This window comes from Danio rerio, chromosome 18 (assembly GCF_052040795.2).
Source record: "Danio rerio strain M-AB ecotype USA chromosome 18, GRCz13ab, whole genome shotgun sequence".
NCBI lineage: Eukaryota > Metazoa > Chordata > Actinopteri > Cypriniformes > Danionidae > Danio > Danio rerio.
Window position 1 is genome coordinate 49678441 of NC_141038.1, and position 20552 is coordinate 49698992.

The 20552-nt window shown below is 37.4% G+C and overlaps 2 protein-coding genes across 2 annotated transcripts; both read right to left on the bottom strand.

The window, feature by feature from the left end:
* Positions 1 to 275: 275 nt before the first annotated feature.
* irf2bp1 (interferon regulatory factor 2 binding protein 1) lies at positions 276 to 8462 on the bottom strand. Its single transcript, NM_001044354.3, has 2 exons — positions 6419 to 8462; positions 276 to 1623 (listed from the first exon to the last, which is right to left on the bottom strand). Exon 1 carries the CDS (start codon positions 8246 to 8248, stop codon positions 6431 to 6433), a length of 1818 nt encoding a protein of 605 aa, NP_001037819.3. The 5' UTR covers positions 8249 to 8462; the 3' UTR covers positions 276 to 1623; positions 6419 to 6430.
* A 740-nt stretch (positions 8463 to 9202) lies between these two features.
* Positions 9203 to 19206, bottom strand: slc19a3b (solute carrier family 19 member 3b). The gene is made up of 5 exons (NM_001044707.1): positions 19078 to 19206; positions 15785 to 16553; positions 13007 to 13199; positions 9636 to 9777; positions 9203 to 9394 (listed from the first exon to the last, which is right to left on the bottom strand). Exons 1-5 carry the CDS (start codon positions 19204 to 19206, stop codon positions 9203 to 9205), a joined length of 1425 nt encoding a protein of 474 aa, NP_001038172.1.
* Positions 19207 to 20552: the final 1346 nt, after the last annotated feature.

A 20552-nucleotide genomic window follows, 5' to 3' on the forward strand; every position in this document is an offset into this window, starting at 1 on the left:
TAGAAGGCGGGCTTTATTTACCATATAGTGATCGATGATTAGCTCCTGTACTAGAAGGTGTGCTTTATTCGCCTTATATTGACCAATAATTGGCTCCTGTACTACATGGTGGGCTTTATTCGTCATATAATGATCGATGATTGGCTCCTGGACTAGTAGGCGAGCTTTATTCACCATATAGCGATCAATAAGTTGGCGGATCATTCCGCTTTAGCGACCCCTGATAAATAAAGTGACTAAAAATAAATAAATGAAGCCCTCAATAGACTCGAGAGTTTGTGAAAAGTCAATCTTTTAATTTAAATACAATTTTAAGCTGTAACATAAAAGCCGATTAAACAAAGGTCTTACAGAACAGTACTTTTGTGCATTTATATATTTAGTCATACATTTTTTTTCCAATGTCATAAAACAATATGGAGAACGAACCAACGAAACGTGTCCAAAAGAATATCTGTTAAGCGTCCATATGTTTTTGAGGGCACAGTATATAATGAACGCGTATCTAAAAGATATTTTTAGCATTTAGATTAAAACAATTTCATCAAGGTATACCTTTGACATGTAAAAATCAAACAAAATCTGGACCATATACTTGTAAAAAAACAACAACAAACAAAACGAAAAGTGGATCTGTTGTGGTAATATTAAACTAGTCGTCGCCTCCAAGGATTTAAAAGTCAATGGGTTACAATAGAAAATATAGTGATCTGCTTACTCGTAGAATAAAAGTCTATTGTGTGTGTGTCTACCCATATAGGTTTAAATACACGTTCCCAATGTAAAACATTCCCTACGTCTGTCCTTGTTATCCGACGAAAGCCACAAAAACCATTTTAACCACAAAAATATATATATATATATATGTTATAGCATCATATGATACGACGATATTCAGCGAGTCTATCTTTGGTTTTTCTATTCATTCAAAGACTTAGTGGTACACAAAGTAACATAGTATCAAATCTAGAGATTGCACATCTATAACCATGGAAAGGGAGAAATCTGGTACAATCTACACGGAGTAAAAAACATAAAAATATCTATCATACATGCTGTATCAAGAAGCGGTCTGAAGGAAGGGCTTTTATAGCACTTAGTAATAATTCCTGGACTATCGGAAAACAGTTTTCTGCAGCATAGACGATGACAGCGGCGGCGGGAAAAACGAGAGCGAGCCTGTAGTCGGTGCAGTTCTGTGATTGTAAAGGACATGGCGTATATCCAAACAAAAGCTGTACAATCGGCATCTGTCTGGTGGTTTTTTTTTGAAGAACATTCTGGCAAATCGTTCATCCTTTGAAATGTATTTCTTCTCGTAGCAAATACGACGCGGTGTATCTATGTGAACCTGGGCTTTCGGTGTAAGAATCGACACGACCAAACGAAGAGTCAGAAGTAAGTGCTGGAGGGTTTAATACATGGGTATCTCTGAAGAGAATCATGGCTGTGTGTTCTCCTCCGTCTCGGACTGAAAGAGAAAAGGTGAAGGGGAGGAAAAGCGGGTGGGCAGAAGAGGGAGGAAGAGGATCTGGCAACCAGCGGCGTCTCTTGAGCACACTCGAGTGCATCGGCCGGCTTCGGGGATTATGATCGCAGCTTCCTCAGGGTGAGGTTTGAGTTCTGTTGGGGAGACAATAATACACGTTAACATTCAGATGTTGCATTATTGACATAAAGAATGATATGTCTCTTGTGAATTTGTGCTTATTAAATGTGCATTCATTTTAGCTACAATACAGAAAAAAGGCAGCTCAAAGCTTTACAACTGAAAATTGTACCATAATTAAAAATTGTTCCAAATGTTTCAGCATCAATTCAGTCTTCAGTAGTGCTGCTTTTAAATTAATTGTGACAAACTGCTTATAAAAGTTTGTGTTTACATAATATTTTGTGTACTCAGGGCTCGACAATAAGGACTGCTCGATGGCCAGGGCCAGTGTACAGAATGGTTACTGGCCCGATCGAACTAGCGCTGCCTTGTCACAAAAGCCTAATCCCAATTCTACCCCTAAAGGCTGATTTATACTTCTGCGTCATACACCGGCGTATGCTACGGCGCTGACGCATAGCCCTTTGCAGTGGCCGTCGGCGTCACTGACGTGCACCTCTCAAAAAATGTAACTACACGTCGCAACAACGCGTAGCGCAAGCTCTGTGATTGGTCGGCTTGGTAGCGCTGACGAGTCTGGGCTGGACCGAGAGCCGCGCGAATGGCGCGAGCGATTGTTTACAAGTGTGGAGTCCTGTGAAGGAGCTTCGGATGGAAAGTTTTGTTTTGTGTTTACCTCATAGTCAAAGTTGTTGCACGTCTGCCGGTTCCTGCCTCAAAATGAGCAAGTTTGAGTCACTTTTACAACCAGGAAGTGTTCAGGAAAAGCAAAACAGAAGCGAAGAAACTCGACAAAGAGGAACATTTACACCTCACTGCCAACTAGCGTTTCGGAAGTGTTAATGCGGACCAACAGAGACAGTGCGCAGGCTTTAGCCCTTCCCCTTACCTCTTGTTTTGCGCGTGCACGCCAAGGGGTAGGGGTGTCCCAATTCCCTTTAGCTTGAAGGCGTAGGGCTAAGGGGAAGGGGTGAATTGCCCTTCGAATAAAAACTTTTTTCAGGACCACGCTTGAAACCAAGGGGTAAGAAAATTTCCCAGAATACACCTGCCACAAAGGCAGTATTGGTGAACCCGGAAGTAATGAGATCCACAAATTAGTATTTTTGTCACAATATGTGTGAATACACAGTACAGTTACGATCTTATTGCCACATTAGATCGCTATGATAACATGCTATATGCCTTGAGTGATTTCCTGAAGATAAATACCAATAAAAAACACAACTGGAATAACTACAGCAGTCGCGATCGTCTGATCTCACATGAAGCATCAGATCGCGAGGACATTTGATGACGTGTGCAGGTGCTGTCCTAATTCTTAGGGGTAAATTTTGAAGCCCGTCAGTGCGATTGTTATATGTTTTAAAACAAGCTTCTCCTGCTCACCAAGGCTGCATTTATTATATCATAAATACAATACATATTGTAAAATTGTGAAATGTTATTGTGCTATAAAACAACTGTTCAAAAGTAGTTTTTTTTTTGGTGGGGCCAGTAAATTTTTTCGCAGGGCAAGCAAAAATCTGAACCATTGGCCCGATCGAGCCAGTAGAAAAAATCCTTAGTGTTGAACCCGGAGTACGCATATACATATATTTTATATATAAAATATTTATAACACATTATATATAAACAATAATATTAGAGCTGCACAATATATCATTTCAGCATCGCTATCGCAATGTGTGTCCGCAATAGTCACATCGCAGGATCTGCAATGTTTAATTATAAGTAATCAACAATTGAGTGTACATGAGATTTGTGGAGTCATTACAACATATAACCACAACAGAGTAAAACTTTATCAATTTCATGTGTTTTTAAAGGCATTTCAAGAAAGTGTAAAGCATTCAGACACAATAACGTAAATCATTTGTAACTTTAATAATGAAAAATCTCACTCATTTATTAAAACAATTAAAATTTTACAGTGTTATTTTACATGACTAAATTTCAGTATCTGAATACTGTTTAACTCTCCAAAAAAAAAAAAAATGACTGTTTATTTACTTTTTTATTTGTTCTGTTGTAATTATTCTTGCAATTTTATTCACACATATTTTAATTCACACCCTTACAAAATTAACCCAACCAATCTAATTTAATGATTTTTTACAAATAGAGCTATTCAAGCCAGCTGGTGAAATAGTTTTTATATCACAATATATACATACATACATACATATATATTATCAGGCTTACTGTGAAAATGTCCTTGCTTTGTTAAATATCATTTGGGAAATGTTAAAATAATAATAATAAATTCAAAGGAGGGCTAGTAATTTTGACTTCAACTCTCTCCTTTCTCTCTCTCTCTCTCTCTCTCTATATATATATATATATATAGCAAAACAAAATATCACAATGTCAGATTTTTCCAATATCATGCAGCCCTTATTAATATACAAGTAAATATTTAGAAATTGTATGTGCATTTGTACATAATACACACACACATAATATGTAAATACAAACATTTACTTTTTATGTGATCACTCAGATGCTTCAGTAATCATTCTAATCGGATGATTTGGACTAAAGATCACTGAAGATGATGATTTTTTTTTGCCAAAGCTCTACTTATTATTAGCACTCGAACTCAAATTTACTCAAATTTTAACTCAACTTTTTTTATTCAGTTTGAGCTTCTACGATATTTCGGTATACAATATTGCTTCGACTTTATAATACCCACACTTTCATCTATTCTGCATATTTTGATACACTTTTATGCTACTTTATAAATCATTTTTTACTTATTTCTTCACTTTACTATTTACTTTAATCTTCTACCACTAAAAGGACCCTTTTTTTGTTGTGTATTGCATTTTATGTCTATATTATTTAAACTCAAAATGAACTAAAATAACTTCCTTTATATCTCTCTTCTGTTTCTTTAATATCTAACCTACAGCGCTCAGCATATATAATTACACCCCTCACAAATCCATCTTCTAAATGTATATTTTTAATAGGAAGCTATACAATATTATATTTGTAAAGTCATAAATAATTAGATTAGTGAGTTCTGAAGCCAAATCTGGAGCTTATCTAACAAAATACCTTACAATAACGTTCAAAAGACTAGTACACCCAAATGTATGTTATAGAAAATATTTTACACAATTACAAAAAAGGAGGGAAAATCAAGAGAAACAAAAAAAAAAAAAAAGTGAAAATTAAGTTAAAATTTTGTAGGTTGTAGTTCTTCTTACAATATTTGCTTGAATTTAATTGTATTATCTTACAATTCATAAACATGTTTGGTGACTAAAATATTATTTGAATAAATACATCTGTTTAATAAATCTGTTTTACACAAATGCACCAAAATACATTGCCTACATTCACTGAGGACTTAATAAAAAAAAAAGATTCATTTTAAAAAAAAAAAAATGGGGTGTACTTAATTATGCTGAGCACTAATATAACAAAACTAGTTATAAATATTAATGTACAAGAGTTATTTCGTGCAAATGTCAACCTTGCCATGAGAAAAATTACGTTTTCACCAAAATACGGAAACTGTTTCTGGGTTTTTTGTGTAAGCAAGTATTTTACAGCACTTTAGAAATACTCAAGAATGAATCTGTCAGTGTTTTCAAACTATTCTATTTGATTTAGCAAAGTCGCACAAGTGGCAATTACACATCCGTCACATCCATAACGGAGAAATGTCACATCCATAACGACACCTTTTCCTCATAAATGTGAAAATATTAAATTAAATAAAACCAAATTTTTAAAAATTATTTTTAGAGAGTCAACTTATATCTTTTTGATTAGCATTGTTTCTTTTGAGTTGTGCAGTTTAATTTACAGAATTTCTACAAAGTATGTTGTGTACTGTAAACCCGCAGACTTTTTTTTTGTCACATCCATAACGTATGTTTATTCTCCTCATTTAATGTACAAAACATGTTTACAGATTGATATTTTTCTGGTCCCTTAACTCTGTGGCGAGCTGTTCTGGAAAATACAAACAAAAGTTTCAATATGATGCCATCATATACTTTCCAGTGAATTTTTGTTTTGAGTTTTTACTGCAGATGTCACATCCATAACACTGGAATTGCTCACAAGTAAATATTTTTATATTACATGCGTGCATTTATATACACATGATACACACACATAATACGTAAACACAAACTTTTATTATGTATGTGATCACTGGGATCGTTTAGAAATCATTCTATTAGGATGATTTATATGAGCTAAAGATGTACGATTTTTTGGTGACATTTGACCAACATTAACACTCTGTTTTCACTTTCAACTCTATATCAATTTGAACGCTTAACTTTTCTATTGTTTAATCTTCTACTGTTTAGTTGGCATTAAACACTGCTCTGCCTTTATAATAGCAGCACTTTTATCTATTTCCTCTCGTTTGCTATTTTAAGCTACTTTATATTTTTATTAAACTCGCTTTACTTTTTACCTTGATCTTCTAACACTAGCAATCTCCTTTCAGTTGTGCATTTCCATTTTATTTACACTTTTAAACTCAAAACAAACTAAAATATCTTTCTTTATCTCTCTCTTCTTTCTCTTTTATATCTAAACTAACTAGAAGTTGTCTAATTATTTGCATGTCTCGTCATTTTGATTGTTTTTAATGTCGTCATTTCACTTTGGATTAAATGTTGAATGTAAATCTAGGACTTGCTGCTACATTTATCATCATCAGTGTTGTGGAACAAATTAATTTGTAGTTCAAAACAAGACTTTAAATTGGAAAATAAATGTTCCCCCATTCAATTTCATGCATGCTTTAGGGATAAAGCCATGGAGTCAAACCTGCTGGTGGCGTTAGGGGTCTCTTTCCTTCTTCACCTTCACATCACCGGCCAGGATTGTGGAGATCTCGCCCTGCATGAAGGCCCACGGCACGTTGGAGCCCACGAGAGGGCACTTCTCTCCACTGGGGCAGTACACCTCACTCCCTGGGCCCTGTCTGCGGATGAAGTCCCGGGTGCAGGGGAAGCAGAACTTATGCCCGGCCACTGATGGACACTGGACGAAGTGGGTGTCCTCCAGACGCTCCTGGCATATGGTGCAGCACAGAGGGGCACCGCCACCGCCAGCTGAACCCTCACCCCCCATAACTGCACTCTGGTCAGTGACGGTGGCCGGGCCTCCTGTGCTGCTGCCAGCAGACGGTTCTCCATTTCGGGACGCCAGTCTCCGCTGACCACCACCAGGTGAAGGACTGGTGCTGTTCTGCCGGCCTGCATTGGCAGAGTGCCCGCTGCTGCCTGGACCATCTTTCGAGGAGGCAGTGCCAACATTGTCAGCCACACTCATGAGCGCTGTGATGGGTGACGGGTCACTACCGTGGCCCTCTGGAGCCTGTCCTGCGCTGGCTAGTGAGGTGGCTGGCATGTGCCCGGGAATGCCAGGATACGCACTGAGCGGCCAGTGCTGCCGCAGCTCCTCAGAGCTCATCCTCTCTGCGCCGTCTGGGTCAGGTGATGCTTTGCGTCTGCGTACTCTGGGTTGTGTTGGGCGGCCGATGTGGCAGAGAGCAGTGGGCAGCATGGAGCAGCTGGCATCCAGGTACGGCTGTGGGAGGGCATCTGGGGCTGGCATTTCTTTGAATGCCCGCACTGCATCGCTGAGGAGCTCTGACAAGAGGCGCCAGTCACCGGTGCCATGCCTTTTTTCATACTCAACATACTTGTAGCCTGAATTAATGACCTTGCCGGTGTCTTTCTGAGAGTCGTGGAACATATGCTTGACCAGTGCCAGTATGCTGGGAAACACATTACCAGAGCCGCACGGGTACTCGATGAAGATCTTCAGCTCAAACTCCACCATCAGCTTGGCGTCAAACGCGAAAACCCTTCCCACCAGGCCGTGGTCCTTCTTGAAGCGGACATTGAACGGGGTGCAGCCAGATAGGGTGTGCAGGGCATCCCGCATGGGTTTAGGGCGTCCTGCCCAGTCGTCTGCCCGGTTGCGCACGCTTTCAGAGAGCTCTGCCAGGGCTTCAGCATTCCTCTGCTTCTCCTTGAACTCCTTTTCGAACTCGGGGGCCATGAAAGACGGCACACCCACACTCAACCCCATGCTCAGGGCCTGTCTTTTGCTGATTTCATTCAGCATGGGGGCAGGAATGGTCAAGGCGGCACTGCCAGCTCGGGGATTAAGGGGCATTGCGGTCAGCAGGCCGTGAGGTGCTCCCACGAGCCCTTGGGCCATCAAATTGGGTGGCACAGCCCCCACCAAAGTCCTCCTCGCAGTAGGGCTCTGCCTACTAACCTCAGGCGGACCTCCGTCTTCTAATCTGGGCAGCCCGTTGGGCAGCCTGGCGGACACATACTCGCCCCTTCCCCGTTCGTATCGCTCGGAGGGCGGTCTGCCGGCCTCCATAGGACCCTCCTTACCCGCAGGACCGTGTTTACCGCCGGGCTGCGGACCCGGAGACCTGCCGTCCTGCATCACATGTGTCCGCTTGAGCTGCCGCGCGGTGTCGATGAGCAGCTCTATCCGGTCCGCGCCCTCGTAGTTGACGCAGCCTCTGCACACCGCCTCGCTAAAGTCCCAGATCATGGCCCACGGCATCTTCGGCAGGTCGCAGAGGTAGCACCACTGCCGCCTGGAAGATGCCTGCGAGGAAGAGGACATATTTGATAGGCCCTCGCGATCTTGCGTTCTCAAATCCACCCTGAATCTCGTTCACAGCCAGCCTCCGAGTGTTCGCGGTCGATTATTCCCTTGTTACGGACGAGTATATGCCACTCTGTGGGATTTTGTGTCATTCAGGATCGAGGTGTTTGATGTTTCAGCCAAATCGTCTGGGCCGCAGAGTTTCTCCTGGAAGACGTTCCAAAAGTTACGCAACTCTGCGCCGCGGAATCATGGGAGATGTAGTTTTCAGCCGCTGATCGCGCTCTTCCTTCGTAGCGCTTTTGCCTAAAAAAACTCGATTCTTTATGCGAAAATAAAATCTCCAAATATTTATTATAGAAAGGTAATATACATTACAACACCTCTGCACTTCCTCTGGCCTATATGCTTATTTTATTAACCGAGGGACATAAATAGTATGCGTCTACTTCAGCATTCATTCATACAACGTATTTTAAAAGATTAAACAACATCTGTATTGTTTTATATTGCACTGTGATGTTGGCTTATGAAAACATAACTGTAATGATCACAGCATAGTCATGCTAAACAAAAGCAGCCCGGTAATGTAGATACATTTGAACACTTGTAATGTTACTGCAAACAAAGCTGTTCGACTGCAAATCCCAGATTGCAAACAGTCGACGCCACTTCCGCTATTCCTAGCGCCCTGTTACAAAAACTTCCGGTGTTATATTCCAGTCCAAATGACGTCCTGGTTAGCGGTTTCGCTTTTTGATTCTGTTCATAAGAACGACGCACACATGCCATTTTACTCCTTAGACACGACGTTAGCATGTTAACAATTTTACAGGCAGCAATCTTATTGTTTTATTTCATCGATTGGTGAAAATATGCTGATTTAAACAGGAAACAACGAATGAGTTTGAGTAGTTTTACTGAATGAATAAATAATAATCATACATATATCATGCAACATACAACAACCTACTACAGCGCAGTTTCAGTGTAAGCCTGTAGCGCGGATTGTTCTTTGTTTTGTAGTGATGATGATGATGATGATGATTGTGTTTCCTGTTTTCCACTTGTGTCTGATTTCCGTTGATCCTCCATGATGACAGTAAGCGCCTCTGTGTTTGTAACTGTAGACGTGCAGAAATGCTTACAAACAGTGTAAAGCCCCTGGATGAGGAACAGTACAGAGATTATGCTGTAGTATCCTCCATATACAAGAAACTAGAGGGAGAAAATGAAATATAATGTAACTCATTAAATGGATTACACACACAGAGAGAGACATAGAGAGATCTGCATTCTCCAAAGCCTGATATAGATCTAATATTAACAAGCACATGTAAACAGTTTTAAATGTTCAAAAGCAAATGTCTTCTGTTGTTTCATATGCCGGTGTGGTGAGGTGTACCTGTGTTGCAATGTCCAGTCCCAGAGCTGTATTGTCCACCACGATGGCAGTAAGTATTGTTTGAAGAGTTAGAGCAACAAAAGAGTTAATGCCAAAAGTCAGAGCGTAACATTCCATGGAGAGGTTCACCGCTATCTGAAACCTTCCACAGAAAGAAAAAGCGTTGATTTCAAGTCTGACAAACTTGTGGAGCACAACACTGGCCCGAGTCTGGAGTCTTCATAACTTTTCAGTTTCAAAACAACCAGATTTCAGGCCCAGATCTAAAAATCTGCTTTACTGTCATACAAGTTACACAAAATATTTTGGTGTCAAATTTCAGACAGTCATAAATACAAAAAAATCAAGCACATTACACACTGGGAAATAATGGATAATTGGATTTAACTTTTTTTTCTTTTTGCAATTTATATGGGCTGATTTTAAACATTAAATTTAGTAATGTTTAACTTAATTTGTTTGTTTAAATTCAGCCATAATAACCATCACCATGTTTTCAGTGCAGGAATGAGCATCAAATAATAATAATAATAATAACTAGATTATTAAAGTTCGTCGAGACAAACTTTAGGCTGGCTTGAGAAAGTCTGTTGGAAATAGTTTGTTTAGTTTAAACAGTTTTAAAAAGTATGAAAAGATGAAAAGTTGATAGATAGATAGATAGATAGATAGATAGATAGATAGATAGATAGATTAAAACAGTTTATAGATAGATAGATAGATAGATAGACAGACAGACAGACAGATAGACAGACAGACAGACAGACAGACAGACAGACAGACAGACAGACAGACAGACAGACAGACAGACAGACAGACAGACAGACAGACAGAGAGAGATAGATAGATAGATAGAAGCAGTTTGAAAAGGATAGATAGATAGATAGATAGATAGATAGATAGATAGATAGATAGATAGATAGATAGATAGATAGATAGATAGATAGATAGATAGATAGATAGATAGATTGTTTCTCAAGCCAGCCTAATAATAATACATATATACAGTTGATGTCTGAATTATTAAACTTTCTGAATTATTATTTCTCTCCCCAATTTCTGTTTAAAGGAAAGAACACTTTTTCAGCACATTTCTAAACATTATAGTTTTAATAACTCATTTCTAATAACTGATTTATTTTATCTTTGTCATGATGACAGTAAACAATATTTTACTAGATATTTTTCAAGACACTTCATTACAGCTTAAAGTGACATTTAGCTTAACCAGGGTAATTAGGTTAACTAGGCAGGTTATTGTATATCGATGGGTATTCTGTAGACTATCTAAAAAAATATAGCTTAAAGGGGCTAATAATTTTGACCTTAAAATGTTTTTTTTTTTTTTTTTAAATAAAAACAGTTTTTATTTTAGCCAAAATGAAACAAATAAGACATTCTCCAGAAGAAAAAAATATGATCAGACATACTGTGAAAATTTCTTTGCTTTGATAAACATCATTTGGGAAATGTTTAATCTTGTCAGGCATATAATCATTTTTTATGATATTTTAAAAATACTTTTGTCATTTTACATCTTAATACTTGCCAACTTTCCTTCTAACCATAGGTTTTACCAATTTGTTAGTACATCATAGAACCTTTTTAATAATTTTAAATTTAATAATATTATTAATAAATTATTTGCATATACGGTAATGATGATGTAAATATTAATAATGATAACAATAAAATCACTAGGAGGAGTCTGTTAAAATACAACCCCTGGAAATGGCAAAACTGCACTTTTTTGGCACAGGAACTTAAAAATATCTGAATTCCTGTTGGATTTGAGATTTTGCTTTAAGAGACTTTTTTGTATTGGCATGTTTGATGTGTGTGCCAATTTTCATATGTGTGCGTATGTCATAGCTCGGGGGCCAGTCAAAAACACATAGGTGGCGCTGTTGAGTCATTATACCACACCCACTTCCGAAACCTAAAACTAACGTAAATTTTCGGCACTTCTGGGGCGTGCGCAAAGTTTTGAGTTTTTGGGCATGTTTAGTCCCTCAAAATCACGATTCATTCCAGCGAATAAAAGTAACAATAATATTAAACCGAGCAATTCCAATAGGGTGCTCGGTCCCTAATATATAACATTAAAGGGAGAGTTTAGCTAAAAATGAAAATTTTCTTAGTATTTATTCTCAGGTGGTTTAAACCCTTTACGAGTGTTGAAAATATTTTGAAAAAAAAAAGCTGAAAACCTGTAACCGTGGACTTTCTATAAGAAAAACCAGCCTGATCTTACGAGGAATTGTAAGTATTTAACGTTTTGTCAGTTTAGTGGCTAATTCCTCAGAGTTCAGTCGTACGAAAATATACAATTTTAAAAAAGAGGCATGGCTTCCAACCCCACCCCTAACCCCAATCGTCTTTGGGGGATGAGCAAATCGTACTAAATTAGCCACTAAATTAAAAAGTTACGAATTGCTGTGAGATTGAGTTGGAAATACAAATACTAATGAAGTCAATGGTTACAGATTTCCAGCTTTCTTTCTTCCAACAGAATATCTTCTTTTGTGTTTAGTTGAAGAAAGAAATTCATAAAGGTTACTGGAAAAAAGTTAACCTAAAATTGTAAAACAACTTGCTGCAGATATTAATGAGCCGACTCAAGTTAAATCAAGTCAAGTGCAGTAATGTAATGTGTGTATTTATATAGCACATTTATTGTGGATGGCCATACACCCAAAGCGCTTCACAATCATGAGGGGGGTCTCTCCACACCACCACCAGTGTGCAGCATCCACTTGGATGATGCGACGGCAGCCACAGGACAACAGCGCCAGAGCGCTCACCACACACCAGCTATTGGTGGAGTGAAGTGACAGTGATAGAGCCAATTCGGTAGAAGGGGATGATTGGGAGGCCATGATTGTAAGGGCCGATAGAGGGACTTTGGCCAGGACACTGGGGTTACACCCCTGCTCTTTCACGAGAAGTGCCATGGGATTTTTAATGACCACAGAGAGTCAGGACCTCAGTTTAACGTCTCATTCGAAAGACGGCGCCCACTGACAGTGTAGTGTCCCCTTCACTTTTACTGGGGCATTAGGACTCACATAGACCGCAGGTTTAGCGCCCCCTGCTGGCCTCACTAACACCACTTCCAACAGAAACCTAGTGTTCCCTAGTGGTATCCCATCCAGGTACTAACCAGGCTCAGCCCTGCTTAGGTTCAGTGAGTAACCGGTCTTGGGCTGCAGGGTGATATGGCTGTGGCTAGTACTTGAGTTTAAAGTTGCATAAACTCAAACGAGCTGTGCATTAAGTTGATTCAATTTTTTTTTACAGTGAAATTGAGAGTAAATTATGACAGAATTTCCATTTTGGGTGAACTATTCTGAAAAAACTGATTGACTTACATTGTGATGGTGATGAGGAACATGTATGAGGCTTTAAAGATGGCGTAGCCTGCGTAACTCAGCCAGATGCTGTTGGTGAGACCCATAAGAAACACACACCCGGCACCGACTGCAGAGAAAACACCCAGAGAGAGCTCACCCCAAACGCCCCACTGTACCTGGATATAACCCACAGAGAAGGCTGCGGCGGCACCTGAAACCAGCAATCACAGCATCACCAACAAAACAGATCCACAGTGGAAGGCAACAATTAAAGCAGAGCATGCATTCAGACTTCATTTGTATGGCGTTCTGTGTTGCTTTTGTTGAAAAGTTCTTGCCAAGCATCAAAACTGAGAGATGTTTTCTTCTTTTGTAATTAAAGTGACTAGTCACTAAAACCCCTACTGATGTAATTGCTTAAATTGGCTTCCTCCACACATACTGAGATGCTGAATTCCTATGCAAATAGCATAACAATTACGATTTAGAGAGCTTCTGCTTGACGCATATGATGATAAAGCTGGATTGGTTTGACTGGCTTCCCATATGGAGGTTTATAATATAAAAAGCTGAATTATATGTAAAATTAAAGAGACAGCTCACGCAAAAATGAAGATTCTGTCATCAATTACTCATCCTTCATTTTTTCCCCAAACCGGTTAGACTTTCTTTATTTGTGTTGAACACAAAAGAAGATATTTTGTGAAATGTTAAAGCTGGTAACCATTGAGTTCCACGGTATTTGATTTTTTACTATGCAAGTCGATGATTACAGGTTTCTTCAAAATATCTTTTTGATATTCAAGAGAAAAATGAACTCATAAATGTTCTGAACCGCTTGAAGGACAGTAAATGGTGTGTACATTTTGATTTTAGGGTGAACTATCCCTTGAAATTAAATAAATACATAAATGCAGCTGCAGAATTGGTCAAAATAAAGTAACAATTGCAACAAAGGTCAGTGCGATTCAAGCCAAAGTCTGTGATTTGATTTTATAGTCTGTTATGTTGCTGATTTGAGACTTTAAAGCAGCACTGTAGGCAGATTAAAGCAATTTTAGTATCAAACTCCACAACTCCATTTGTGCAGTGAGTTTATAAACAATAGAAACTTGCATTCTGCGAACAAGTGTACACTATAGGTTTACTGTAAAACGCATTTAGTTGACTGCATAAACCTGTTGCGGCCTTAAAATGATTACAAGTAAATGAACTGTGCACAATTATAAAAATTAAGTCAACCTCACAGTTCCAATATTCTCAACTTATCATTTTAAAAGGATAGTTTACCCAAAAATGAAAATTTACTCACTATGCCGTTTTACTCAGATAAATACACTCACTGGCCACTAAATTAGGTACACCTGTCCAACTGCTTGTTAATGCAAATTTCTAATCAGCCAATCACATGGCAGCAACTCAATGCATTTAGGCATGTAGACATGGTCAAGACGATCTGCTGCAGTTCAAACCGAGCATCAGAATGAGGAAGAAAGGTGATTTAAGTGACTTTGATGGTGGCACGGTTAATGCTAGATAGGCTTGTCTGAGTGTTTTAGAAACTGCTGATCCACTGGGATTTTTACGCACAACCATCTGTAGGGTTTGGGAATGGTCTGAAAAGGTGAAAATATCCCGTGAGCGGCAGTTCAGTGGGCGCATACGCCTTGTTGATGTCAGAGGAGAATGGCCAGACTGGTTAAAGCTGATAGAAAGACAACAGTAACTCAAATAATCACCTGTTACAACCGAGGTCTGCAGAGGAGCATCTCTGAACACACAACATGTCCAACCCTGAGGCAGATGGGCTACAGCAGCAGAAGACCACACCGGGTGCCGCTCCTGTCAGCTAAGAACAGGAAACTGAGGCTACAATTTGCACAGGCTCACCAAAATTGGACAATAAAAGATTGGAAAAATGTTGCCTGGTATGATGAGTCTCCATTTCTGCTGCGACATTCGGATAGTAGGGTCAGAATTTGGCATCAACAATTTGAAAGCATGGATCCATCCTGCCTTTTATCAACTGTTTAGGCTGTTGGTAGTGGTGTAATGAGTGGGGGATATTCTCTTGGGACACTTTGGGCCATTTAGTCAGAGCATCGTGTCAATGCCACAGCCTACCTGAGTATTGTTGCTGACCATGTCCATCCCTTTATGACCACAGTGTACTCATCTTCTGATGGCTACCTCCAGCAGGATAACGCACCATGTCATGAGGTGTAAATCATATCAGACTGATTTCTTGAACATGACAATGAGTTCACTGTACTCAAATGGCCTCCACAGTCACCAGTGCTCAATCCAATAGAGCACCTTTGGTCAATATGGAGAAAAATCTCAGAGGAATATTTCCAGTACCTTGTTGAATCTATGCCACAAAGGATTAAGGCAGTTCTGAAGGCAAAATTAAGGTGTACCTAATAAAGTGGCCAGAGAGTGTATGTCACAAGATTTCTATCTATCTATCTATCTATCTATCTATCTATCTATCTATCTATCTATCTATCTATCTATCTATCTATCTATCTATCTATCTATCTATCTATCTATCTATCTATCTATCTATCTATCTATCTATCTATCTATCTATCACAAAAACACTATAGTATTTACTACTACAGTACTTTTTCATGTGGGTAAAATCTCAGATGATAAAAACTATTCTGAGCTAGGCATATCAATAGGCAGATGATGGATTTATTACTCTTTTGATAGTGTTTATGATTTATAAATCATTAGTTTTTAGTGTTTTTATCAGATACACTCACGCAAATATTCCAGTACATGCCTCACCTACAAGTGCGCAGACGGCCTCTACTCCACCATTATACACTGAAGATGTGCTGGAGGGCTCAATGTGGTCCCACATCAGCTGGACGTAATTAAAAACCTGCCCGTAACCCGCAGTAGCCAAAGCCCACCAGAGCGACCACTGCACCAGCCTTCTGGATGAATATGACTCCTTCAGACTCTCCCACATCTGTTTTCCTGATGTTTTAATGTATTCGCAGATTTTCACAGATCTTCCTGTAACCTCTTTCTCTAGATCCCTACTAGAACCTCCATCTGCAACCTCATTCATCGTGTCCATAGACACCTCCACTTGCTTTTTCTTAAAAAACACTCCATGCTGAGGCATTGGGAGGCTCAAAGAAATACACAAAGCCACTATCATTAGACTCAAAGTAACAGTGTTTACATGGAAGTAGCTTGTGTTGGCTAAGGATATTAGCATCTGCCCTAATATGGCTCCAAATGTATACCCGGCTAGCATAGCACTGCGCACATACCCTGTGGCCCGCTGGTAGCGTTCAGGAGGAATAACGCTGTAGATATAAGAAAAGTAGGCCACTTCGGTGGACGTGACCACGGCAAAGTTAAACTGCAGGTAGGTCAGAGCAGGTAAGCTGTTGGCAAAGCTCAAAATGATGTAATTTGTGACCAGAAAAAGGCCTTGAGCTACAATCAGAGGTTTGTATCTGAGCAAATCTGTCAGTAGGAAGACTGGGCAGAGCAGGGACAGGTAGGAGTACGTCCAGATGGGAAACAGGTAGTTTGTTACCTGCATCAGAGGAAAGAAGAGTCTTTGGTGAGATAAATTAGAAATGGCAGTGTAAATGATTTGAAATCAGTAGCCTACAGCTAATTCGTGAGATTCAATTGTGTGTGAGACGTTATTAGCATAAAGATGTAGTCATTAGAGAATGCAGGTGACAATTTTTGGGGCGCTAGTTTTAGACCGTAGACTGTAAAAAATGCTGTAAAATTTACATGTGCATTGTAAAGGAATAATTACATATTAATAAATAATAATTAATGTACTTTTACAGAAAAATTGTAATTATTATTTTACAGTGTGCTTGTAAATTTACAATATTACTGGCAATTTTTACAGTAACATACTTGCAATTTTTACAAGCGCACTGCAAAAGAAATAATACAACTGTGCTGTAAAACTACAGTACAACTGTAATTGTTAATTTATAGTGCACTTGTAAATTTTACAGCATTACTGGCAATTTTTTTTATAGTATTACCGGCAATTTTTACAGTATTACCACTCATTATTACAGTATTATACTGGCAAATTTTACAAGCACACTGCAAAATAAATATTACAACAGTGTTGTAAAACTACAGCACAGTTGTAATTGTTAATTTGCAGCGCGCTTGTAAATTTTACAGAATTACTGGCAATTTTTACAGTATTACCACAGATGTTTACAGCATTATACCTGCAAATTTTATAAGCACACTGTAAATTAACAATTACAATTGTGCTGTAGTTTTACAGCACAGTTGTTATTGTTAATTTACAGTGCACTTGTAAATTTTACAGTATTACTGGCAATTTTTACCATATTATAACTGCAAATTTTACAAGCTCATTATAAATTAACAATTGTAAAACTACAGCTCAATTGTAAATGCTAATTTACAGCGCAACCAAAATTGCCAGTAATAATGTAAATTTTACAGCAATTTATTTTAGTGTATGCTACTGGAAAATGACTTGGATAAAGAAATATTTTAAGCGCTATAATTTCAATATAATTTAAGAGCTCCTATATGAAACCTGTCAAGCCCATGAAACATTATGATTAAGTAATTAAAAAAAAAAAAGACATTTCTTCTGTTTTCCAGTGCTGTGTTTATTTAATAAAAAATCAAATAAAAGTATTAAAAGTCCCTCATTCACGTTCCTTAAGCTTATTCCCTTCTTCATCAGGCGTCACCACTGCGGAATGAACCGCCAAAACAGAACAGAAATATTGTGGAATATTATTTCGCTTAAAAAATGCTTTCTATGCTACTTTAATTTAAAAGCAGTTTATTTCTGTGATTTTTCAGCATCATAACACCAGTCTTCAGTGTCAGATGATCCTTTGAAAATTAATGATTTGCAGCTCAAGTAATATTTCTGACAAATGTCATTGTTGTGGTAAAAAAACCTTCATCAAGGATTCATTAGACCCTAATAATTTATATATATATATATATATATATATATATATATATATATATATATATATATATATATATATATATATATCTACGATATATCTATTTACGATTTATCACAATATATGTGAATGAAGAAGAAAAATGGATAAAAATTCAGATGTATTTCTTTAATAAACAGCACATTTTATAGAATCGCAACAAGTAAAAAAAAACTTGAAAATGCTGCTGTAAAACAGAGCAGTTTGTGGCTAAAAAGGTCACATCTCTAAATTAGTCAAAGCAGCAGCATCCCAATATTAGCACAAATTACATTTAACCATAAAAAAAGTCAAATTATTTTTCTGTAAATCTAAGACACTTATTTAGGCCAGCCAAAAGCCAAAGTGGTAAACGGCTGCAGTGCAAGAGTGATGAATTCAATTAGATCTTTTTTACATTTTGTGCATGATACTAGAGTGATAGAGTATCGATAATACAAGTATATCGCGGCTGGAAATGGTGTGATAAATCAATAATAAATAATAGCAGCAGGACTGGAGTAATGAGGCTCAAAATTTGGTTTTAAATCAGAAATAGATTACGTTTTAAAATTACTGAGGAGACATCTAAAATATTTTAGTTTTCAAAAATAATTTATTTAACTAAAATCTTTTTTTCACAATATTACTGTTTTTACTTAACGCATAATGACATCTTTTAATCAAAAACATTAGCAAAACTTATCTCGAAGTGTATATTATCCTTATAAACATTCATTATTCATTAATTTGCATTGTAATGAGAGCATTTGTACTAAAGGCTCAGTAGATTATGCAGTATAATAGTACCATTAGCACTTGTTTCTCACTTTGAGATAATGAAAATAATAATATCCTTGCAGAAAATTACCAGTATCATTTCAACCCTAAAGCACAAAGCAATGCGCAAATGAAAAAACCTGTGAAAAAAAATCAATAAAGAAAATTCCTTCATATTAACACACAGCACTGACTGCTATTTTTACCTTTCTTAGAGTGTTATTATTATCTGTTGGAGCCCGAAACAATCTCTATATAGGCTATTGACTTCTATGTCACTATAAAAATGAAAAAAAAAAAAAAAAGAGAGAGAGAAATACACACCACTTCCTCCGAGATGTTTTTGGGTCCCACTAAATACGGTGTGAGAAAAGGCTCTGCAGGTCTGCAGTTGGCAAAGAAACCATAAAGAGAAAGTAAAACGGTGGGAAAGACCCAGTCTGACCTTCTCATTTTCCTCCATAAATTCATTTTTCTGCCTATTTTCCTCTCTTTTTAGGTCCAGAAGCTGCTGATTTGGTATATGTAATGATACTTTTGCTGTGCTGTAAAGTATAAGCCTAGTCCAGGCACTGATTTCCACAGAAGGAATTCAGCAAGGTGGGGAAATGAACATTTTTATGATGGAGACTTTGATCTGAGTGCATGAAGGCTCTAATTGGTGTGCATAAGTGTGTGCGTATGTGTTGACAAATAATTAAAAGCTATTATGACTTATACAACACATTTGATGGTGATTTTTATAATGCATAAAACAACCTTACAGGATTATTTTTTTCAAATGAATAATAAAATCATTGAATAAAATGAAAAATATATATATTATTATTTATAATATAATAAAATATGTAGTGTTGTCAAATGATATTTCAAATTCAAGATAAATGTTTTTATGCGTACAGTGCATACTTTTGTTTATATGTATAAATACACAAACATATTGTACATAAGTTACAAAAAATATACAAATGTTATATTTATATAAATATATGCGAATATTTTATACAATATAGTCATACATATATATTTATATACACATTATAGTACGTACAAAATATATATATATTTTTAAAATGAACTTATGAATGTGATTAATCGCAATTAAGTATATTTGTAACACTTAGAAAACTCACTTTGAATATTAACTGGATGGATATCACCATTTAAGTTTTTTTATAGGTACCACAGATGAAGGTTTTATTCTGCTTTACCATATTTTACATTCCTCAACCATATATCCAAACATAAGTAAAACAACAATTATATCACCCTACAAAAATTTATCATGTTTTGTTGTAGTAAAAGTGTAGTAACCTTAGTTTTGTTTTTAACACATTGATTATAATAAAATACTAGTTTTATATAATAAAAAGATAATAATAAATAATACCACAGTTGTACAAGCACCATGCTAGCAAAAACTAGCAAAGTACATTTGTGGCTACTATGGTTCAACTATAGTTTTATTTATTTATTTAATTTACAGTAAAACCACGGTTACTTTTCGTAATATTATCAATATGCAATTCTGAAATAAAGTGCACTACAATTATACACCCACCAGCCACACCACACCATACTCATAATACCTCTCACTATACACTCACCGGCCACTTTATTAGGTCCAACAGCTCGTTAACGCAAATTTTTAATCAGCCAATCACAGCAGCAACTCAATGCATTTAGGCATGTAGACATGGTCAAGATGATCTGCTGCAGTTGAAACCGAGCATCAGAATGAGGAAAAAAGATGATTTACGTGACTTTGATGGTGGTGGCGTAATGGTGTGGGGGATGTT

Excerpts from the sequence above, each read along its gene's own strand:
- slc19a3b (NM_001044707.1), bottom strand. The coding sequence starts at position 19,206 with ATGAGAAGGTCAGACTGGGTCTTTCCCACCGTTTTACTTTCTCTTTAT. Across the intron at positions 16,554-19,077 it reads AAAACATCTCGGAGGAAGTG|GTAACAAACTACCTGTTTCC; the intron begins GTGTGTATTTCT and ends CCTCTGATGCAG. Across the intron at positions 9,395-9,635 it reads GACTGGACATTGCAACACAG|GGGCTTTACACTGTTTGTAA; the intron begins GTACACCTCACC and ends TTCCTCATCCAG.
- irf2bp1 (NM_001044354.3), bottom strand. The coding sequence starts at position 8,248 with ATGTCCTCTTCCTCGCAGGCATCTTCCAGGCGGCAGTGGTGCTACCTC.